Here is an 8,642-nt window from a genome sequence, read left to right as displayed (position 1 = left end):
ACTTGTTTTAGTCTGTATCCTGTACCTTAAGATAATTTTTGGATCAATCTGCTATTTTAGTTTTGATTGAAAGTAGTTTTGGTTTGGAAATTTAACAATTAAAAATCGATGCTGATAAATATTCAGTGTGTTGATGAAGAAAAATCATATTTTTATGCTATGTGGATAAAACAGTTTAAAACACCACAGCTGTCATATTTAATTCTTCATGTTTCCTTCAGGGAATCGACTATTTCAGCTTTTTTCCCTCTGAAAATCACAGCAGAAAGTTGAGCCGCTCGGCGTTGTTAGGTTTTGGGCTTTTACTGTGAAAGGCTGCGCAGGAAGTGAGCCCTTTTAAATATGGCGGCGGCCGCAGACGGCTTGGTGATTTTCGCGGTGCTCTGAGTATTTTTGTGCCGCTCCCTCGTGCCTCGAGCTCGGTTCTGACGTCATGAGAAGCGCGGTGACTGGCCCCGTTTCCGGATGCTTCGTGTGAACCGGACGGCCGTGTTAGCGCTGCTCATCGTTAGCAGCTCCGTGTTCCTGCTGTTCCAGCTGCACTACTACCGGAAGTACGTCAGCAAGGTGAGCCATAGCCGTGTAAACGCTTTTGTGTGATGTGAGAGGCTCCCAGTGTGACCTAATCTGAAGGTTTGTGATGTCACTAATGAACCATTAAAGCTCATAGCCCTCTGCCCTTTCAGAATATAATCCTAATCTGTGCACTAGCTGTTTCAGTTGCATTTGTGAAGTCAGGATTATAGGAACCACACCACGTCTCAAATTATAATTATGAGTTTAATGTTTTTGTGTCTGTGCAGAGCAGACACAGGTAAACACACCTGCACAAGTGACAGGTGAAAGGACAGCTTTTCAGTGGGGGTGGAGTCTACAGCAGGGCACAGTCTTCCTTAGGTAGAGTTTAGATGATGAACGTAAAATGGGTCGTTCCTGAAGCTGCCATACAAGTTTGTGTTCAGAGGCAGGTAAAGAGAGAAAGAAGCACACCTGAGATTCCTTCACTGCAGTAAGGTTAACTTTAGTTATAACAGCCTTGTAAATGCTATCAGGTATCTGTACCTGAACGTGAAGTTAAAATATTTTAGGTTAAATTCAGCCAATCAGGAAACATCTTCTGACGAAGATGATCTTCATCATAATCATGCTGCCTATGTGTTCCATCTCACCTGTACGCTGACATTACCTGTGCATGAACATTACTCATGAAGAAATCCTGAATCGTCTATGTGCTCGAATTACAGTAACCGTGTCACACGTGTGAGTATTTAACCCTCCATCAGGACATGTGACAGTCTTAAGGTTGATCTTTTAGCCACGACACCCCCCAAGGTCCAGATAGGCAGCGTCAGCCTCTGAAGGTAAGTCATGCGGGAGCATGACCGTTGTGGTGACACTGTTTTCTTCTATTCTCCTGCAGCAGCCTGGCTCTCACATCTTCCGCCCAGCAGGTCACCTGACTCCAGGCCACCTGACCGCTAGCCAAGTCCAATGGGTAAGTCAGATCTGCTGCTAGCTGCTGTTAGCTTAACATCAATTGTTAGCAATTCAGATTTAAACTTTCACTTTGAAATGATCAAAATTACATCGTCACAAGGTAGAAAAACTGCATGCTGCTATGCCTGATGCAGCTCTCTATGTCTTTCCACTTGCACATGACGTTCCTCTCTTAAATAAAGGTGAAGAACTTTTCAAATACATTTAAAACAAATCTTCATACATCTCGCTTCTCTTGCACAAGATGTAGACGTGAGTCATGAAATTTGTACAATGTGTAAACTTGTATTGTGGCTCCTAAAATTAGCTTGTTTTATACTTAATTGTTAAATGTTTTAACTCCTCCTTCCTGACCTGACCATGGTTACCACAGTAACAGTTGCTTTGTTCCTCCCTGCAGCAGGTGGTGAAGAAGTTTCTAGCGTTAGTGCAGCACTTCAAGCTGCCACTGTTCCTCACTGACACCGCCGTGCTGGCACTGCTCTCCCAGGATGCTTTGCGGCAGCGTGACCGGCTGGTGCGCGAACCGCACTGCAGCTTTCTGTGCACAGGCCGAGCCATCACGTCATTCGCTCTGCAGGCCAACCAATGGAAGTATGATGTGAGTGACTTGTTTGTTGTCTTCAGAGTGTGAGAAAATGCAGAACTTGAGTTTAAATAAAGTTTTTAAAACTGTAATTGTTTGTTTGCCCGTCAGCCCGGCTTCCTATTGGCAGCTGAGCAGAAAGGCTTTGAGGTGATGGAGCTGCGGGGAGTGGACCCTCGACTCGCCAGCCTGGACACCCTATCAGGAGAGGACATTCCCCTGCACTTCTTGTTCCGCCTCCACAATCATGTCATTCAGGTGGATGTGGCCAGATGTGGTGACGATCTGATTCAGGTGACAAAACAGCTGACGATGAGACCTGTGCTCCTTGCAGGTGGTCTTCCTGTATGAGCGCAGCGGGAATTACCTGTGGCATGGAGCGCTGCGCCTCAAAGGGGACGCAGACCGAAGCTTTGCTGCCTTCAAAGTGCTCGACTATGGGCGCTACGCTGGAGCCTATGACAGGTGCTGACATCACATGACTACGTTATGTGTGTAAATGAGACAAAAAAAAAACGCACTAATGAAGTTCCTGTCATGTGACGTCCTCTGCAGGCCGCAGCTCATCCTGACCGTCCTTGATGGCCTGGACGTTCGAGTCCCGCGAAACATTTCCCATTTTCTGGCCCAGCAGAAACATGCCCGCTTCCTAGAGTGCCATTACCGTGATGCTCGCAATTTCCTGCAGGTCAGAATGAACGGTTCTTTTTATTGTAAAAAGAGGGGAGAAAGAGGAAATGAAAAATATTATAAACAAATCTTTTTTTAAAACTTCCTTTTTCTCGTCATGCAACTACTTCTCTGCAGCTCTACCCTGACGACTCGTCTGCGGCGGCGGTGGATTTCCGGAGAAAAGCAAAGGCGTTGCTTCATTTGACGGCTCGAACGCTCACTCGCCTTGACGTTCCGTTCTGGCTCAGCAGCGGTACCTGCCTGGGTAACTCTACCTCCTGACTCACTTGTACAGGTTCAGCAAACTTTCATCCATCCATCCATCTTCTTCCGCTTATTCGGGGCCAAGTCGCGGGGGCAGCAGCCCAAGCAGAGAAGCCCAGACCTCCCTCTCCCCAGTCACCTCTTCCAGCTTGTCGCTCATTCTTTCAACCCACAGCTTGTGACCATAGGTGATGGTAGGGACGCAGTTCAATCTCATAAATTGAGAGCTTCACTTTTACACTCAGCTCTCTCTTCATCACAACAGACCGGTACAGCAGCACCAATCCGTCTGTCGATCTCCCGCTCCCTTCTCCCGTCACTCGTGAAGAAGACCCGAAATACTCCTCCACTTGGGGCAGGGTCTCATTCCTGACCGGGAGTGGGCACTCCACCCTTTTCCAGTTGAGGACCATAGCCTCAGATTTGGAGGTGCTGATTCTCATTCCCACCACTTCACACTCGGCTGTGAACCGTTCCAAGGCGTGCTGGAGGCCATCGCCCGATGAATCCAACAGGACCACATCATCTGCAAAAAGCAGAGATGAGATCCTGAGACCACCCAAGCGAAAGCCTTCCGCCCCTTTGTTATGCCTAGAAATCCTGTTATGAACAGAATCGGTGACAAAGGGCAGCCCTGGCGGGGCCCATCACCCACCAGGAACAAGTCCGACTTCTTGCCGGCTATGCGGACCAGGCTTCTGCAACGGTCGTATAAGGACTGTATGGCCTCTTTCACTTTGAAATGATCAAAATTACATCGTCACAATGTAGAAAAACTGCATGCTGCTATGCCTGATGCAGCTCAGTGGGATTAAGGAGGTCCTCCAAGTATTCCTTTCCACTGCCCGACAATTTTCTCAGTCGAAGTCAGCAGCGCTCCACCCACACTATAGTCAGTGCAGGTACAGCACCGCCTTCCCCTGCTGAGTCGATGGTTTGCCATAATCTCTCTCTGCTTTTTTGTTGTTTTTTTTAAGCAGGCTTTTATTTTGGCACTGGTTGATTTCCTGATTTCCTGTTATCAGTCATATTTGTGTTTGATTCTGGGAAACAAGAATCCCTCGAGGGCTGCATCAGGAAGTGTGTCCACCACAGATTAGACACGCAGCGACCTCGCCATGGTGACCCTGGGTAAACCGCTGAAATCTCTCAAGTTCTTTTGGCGGTTTTTATTGTGAAACATACACAGGTGTATGCAGCTCCTGTCGGAGCACTAAGCAAGAGTGAGACTCGCATGACTGGACTAAAATAGAGCAGGTTACTGCCTCGGAGACAGGAAGTGAAACACAGAGGTCACTGTCACTTATAACGTTTACAGCAGGTGTGTCAGGTATGCTGATGACTTCCTGCTTCCAACGTCAGAACCTCTGACTGTAGGTTGTCTACCTGTTCCTGTTAAAACTCCTGTGGAGGAGCATGTAACCAGTAACTCACTCAGGTGTGCTACTATAGGGTCACACAGAGGTCAAACTGCTGTATGACATCCATAGTTTGTGCTGACATCACCTGTAATCAGAGTCACATGCCTTATTATCTGTGGTTTAAACATCCAGGTAAATCACATCTGAGGAAGTTGCACCTCAGTCAAAAAGACTAATTGATTCAGTGTGTGCAGGTAATCCCGTCCTCACACGTGTCCATCTGTGTCACCTTCTCCAGGCTGGTTCAGGCAGTGCAGCATCATCTCATACAGCCGTGACGTCGACATTGGCATCTTCATCGCCGACTACAGGCCTGACATCATCGCAGCATTCACAGACGCCGGCCTGACGCTGAAACACAAGTTTGGAAAGGTCCAAAATCTTTATTTTTATCTTTTACTGTCTGAGTTTCTTCTTCTTTTTTCTACTTCTAACACCAAAAACTTTTTCATGCTTCATCTTCAGTCACTAGCTTCAAACATCTACTGCAAAATCTGTCTTTTATTCTTACAACCTGTCTTATTGTGAAGTTTAGGGTGTGTTCCAAAAAGTACCTACCATCTCCTGTTCCTAACCTCTTTTCATCGAGCTCAAGGAAAAGTGGGTAGGAGAATTACTGAGGACTTAGAAAAAGAGAAAAGGGGTGTGCTGAGGATTTGAACGAGCTCGCACTCATTTCTTAACGTCGTGATGACGCATGTCCGCTATATTGGCAATGTGCAAAAGATGGACTACAAAGCATGCGTTACTTCTCCACAACGTGTTCTGTTGTTTCATGGAGGTAATGTAAACATGTGAAAATCATTCATTTTTCATTAGAAAGGCTGGAATTTTAAAGAAGGAGGAACAGATTCACTAACTTCTTCATGCTGAGTGTTTAGAGGCGAGCCCACTTATTGCTCCTTGGTAAATACTTCCATGAAACAGCAGAAATGACCTGAACTTGGTTGCTCTTTCTCAGCAGCGTTCACACAGCGAGCGACTTCTCTCTGCTGAATCTGTAACAGATAAAAGTGCACTATGCTATTAAAACTACCAAGTGATGCACTTATACATACACCTGTCACAACTGGGACTTCTCATAATATAACGGTAAATAATGTTTGTCTTCTGAAATTCTCACCAGATGTCAGTAATAACCCATCCAATCTACACATGGAAACATAGACGTCCATAAATTATGTGTAAAAACGAGAAGTGACACAGGGAAAAGTATTGAACACGTGAAGAGAGGGATGTGTAAAAAGGCAGGGAGAGTCAAGACAGCAGCTAAAATCTATCAGTGATTATAAGTCAATCCTGCCACTTAGTGCAAATTAATATCAGCTCAATCAGTCCCGAATGATGGCTAATAAAAGGTGCCCAATTATCAAGTTGTCACACAGAAACATCTCATGATGGGTAAAAGTAGTGAGGTCTCCCAAAACCATCATAACCTTATTGTTGCAAAAACATACTGATGAATTTCTAAAAATAACGGTTCCATTGAGTATTGTTGGGCCCAATGTCCGGAAATGGAAAGAACATAATTTCACCATAAACCGGCCGTGACCAGGTGCTCCCTGCTCATCCCACTGCTGTTCACTTTGCTGACTCACGACTGTGCAGCAATGCACAGTTCAAACCAAATCGTCAGTTTCGCTGATGACAGGACTGTGGTGGGTCTCATCAGCAAAAGCAATGAGTCAGCATACAGAGAGGAGGTGCAGAAGCTAATGGACTGTTGCAGAGTCAACAACCTGTCTCTGAACGTGGACAAAACAAAAGAGATAATTGTCGACTTCAGGAGAGCGTGGTGAGATCACTGTCCACTTAACATCAATGAATCCTCTCTAGAGGTTGTCAAGAGCACCAAATTCCTTAGTGTTCACCTGGCGGAGACCCTCTCCTGGTCCCTCATCACCAGCTCCATAACTACCTCCATTACACTCAGTGACTGGACTGACACACACACATACCTTCACACACGTCACTACATTACCTGCACAATGGCATATGCAGACACACCTCACACACCTTCATACATAAATTACATACATAGGTTGTTGCTTTTGCTTTTTTGCACAGTGCTCAGTCTTTTTGCACAACCCACTGTCTATTGCACTGTCTTGTGTCTGTATCATTCTGTTCTGTCTGGTGTTGCACTGTTTTTTGCAGTGCAACACCAGCAGTAAATCTCTTTATTTATTCCTGGCCTATCTGCTTTTCTGCTGTAACAATGAATTTCCCATCCGTGGGACTAATAAAGTCTATCTTATGTCTGGTCAGATGAGTCCAAAATTAAACTCTTTGGATGCCATAATGCGTTTTAACATCATCGTACGTTTGGAGGTCAAAGGGAACTATATATCACCCCCAGAACACTAATATAGATGTTTGGAGTTGGGAACATCATGGTGTGGGGCTCCTTTTCAGCATACAGCACTGACAGACTTCATATAACTGAAGGAAGGATGAATGGAAAAATGTACAGAGAAATTCCTGATAAAAATCTGCTGCCATCTACCAGGATGATGAAGATGAAACGAGATGAAAGAAAACTCTCAGCTGGTGTCAGAGATAGGAAATAAAGCTGCTGGAATGGCCCAGCCAATCAGCTGACCTCAACCACCTGAAAAGAACTCAAGGTCAAAGTTCATAGACGGGACCCACAGAACCTTCAGGGTTTGAAGACTGTTCGTGTGGAAGAATGGACCAAAATCACACTCGAGCAATGCTGTGACTAGTTTCTCCATACAGGAGAAGCTGAATATGAAGCTGTGATCACCAACAAAGGCTTTATATAAAGTATTAATCCAATTTCAGTGAGTGTCTTCATTTATTTTCTCTGTGTCATTTATCATTATTACACATATTTATGGACATCTATGGTTTGATTCCTTTGCATGTGTGGATTGGATGGGTTATCACTCACATCTGGTGAGAATTTAATATCAATCGCACCTTCAGAAATATATTTACTTTGAACTTACTTAAATTACTTATTTTACCCTCTGTATATTTATTTTGTTTCCTCCAGCCTGTTAAGGATTTCTGTAAAATTCCCTCCATCGTAACCGATCCCAGCTGACCTGAAGTAAACATGAATCCTAAAGACTGTAATACAACAGTGATCATACAGAACCTTAAACACTCTTTGATCATTTATTATAAATCATAATCTTGAACTCACTGTTCTACTTTCTTCATGCAGCAACAACATCAAATTTATATTCCAGCAGCCTGATGTTCAGAGTTTAGCTGTGAATTTAACAGCTGCTGATACAAACTATAAATATATCCACAGGTTATGGATAAAATGGAAAACGCAGTTAGAAGGAACATCAAAGTCGATCCCACCCACTTCGATTATGTCAGTGTTTTCATAAATGGTTGGATGGTTGTTTGCAGTGAATTATAGGACACATTTTCTCCTCTCCGTTCGTAGAGGATGCTAGTGTTTGGAGTCATGTCTCTTAGTGAGGAAACTTTCACAGAAGCATGGACTTTTGGAATGCACCCTTAGTTACCTCCTGTATTCTGAAATCATTTTATTGTGAAGTTTAGTTTTCTGTCTTTTATTCTGAAAGCGGGTGTTTTATTGTAAAAGGTGGAGGACAGTCTGGAGCTGTCATTTCTGATTGAAGATGTGAAGCTGGACATTTTTTTCTTCTACGACAACGGTGATATCATGTGGAATGGCGGGACGCAGGCAAAGAGTGGCAGGAAGTTCAAGTAAAATCCTTTCACCTTAAATATTTGTACAGACGGCGTAATCGTCATGCCGTTTATTGCTACATAAAGTCATTACCATCTGTCACTTTGTCAACCCTGCCGCAGGTTAAATTTTTTTTTGTTTGTTTTCTTTTCTTATCTCCAGGTACATCTTTCCACGCTTCTCGCTGTGCTGGGCGGAGCTTCTTGAGCTGAAAGTGCGTGTTCCATGTGAGACGCTTGACTACGTGACAGCAAACTATGGCACCTCCTGGAACATCCCACTGAGGGTCTGGGACTGGAAATCATCACCAAGCAATGTGCAAGCGAACGGGGTGTGGCCTGTGGCAGAGTGGGCAGAGCTTATCCAGGTGTACTGACTGATATTTTATTATCAGCCATCAGTCAATTGATCGGGAGCACACACACACACGATTCTGTTGTTGAAACAAACTAATAAAAGTTTTGTTTTTTTGTTTAAATGGTGTCTCCTTTTGTTTAGAACATGT

The 8,642-nt window shown here is 44.4% G+C and overlaps 1 protein-coding gene across 2 annotated transcripts; it reads left to right on the top strand.

Annotated features, from left to right (window-relative positions):
* The first annotated feature begins 320 nt into the window (after positions 1–320).
* fktn (fukutin) lies at positions 321–8,615 on the top strand. Of its 2 annotated transcripts, none has more exons than XM_084934457.1 (10): positions 321–567; positions 1,424–1,495; positions 1,898–2,098; positions 2,195–2,341; positions 2,418–2,548; positions 2,639–2,771; positions 2,891–3,020; positions 4,679–4,812; positions 8,030–8,154; positions 8,300–8,615. In XM_084934457.1, exons 1-10 carry the CDS (start codon positions 466–468, stop codon positions 8,511–8,513), a joined length of 1,389 nt encoding a protein of 462 aa, XP_084790583.1. In that variant the 5' UTR covers positions 321–465; the 3' UTR covers positions 8,514–8,615. The 2 variants fall into 2 exon arrangements, with proteins under 2 accessions (XP_084790583.1, XP_084790582.1); XM_084934456.1 differs by having other exon boundaries at positions 1,421–1,495.
* The last annotated feature ends 27 nt before the right edge of the window (positions 8,616–8,642 follow it).

This window comes from Perissodus microlepis, chromosome 7 (genome assembly GCF_051167445.1).
Source record: "Perissodus microlepis isolate ML-2025 ecotype Zambia chromosome 7, ASM5116744v1, whole genome shotgun sequence".
NCBI lineage: Eukaryota > Metazoa > Chordata > Actinopteri > Cichliformes > Cichlidae > Perissodus > Perissodus microlepis.
Note: the sequence above shows the minus strand (reverse complement) of the source record. Positions and strands in the feature narration are given on the sequence as shown.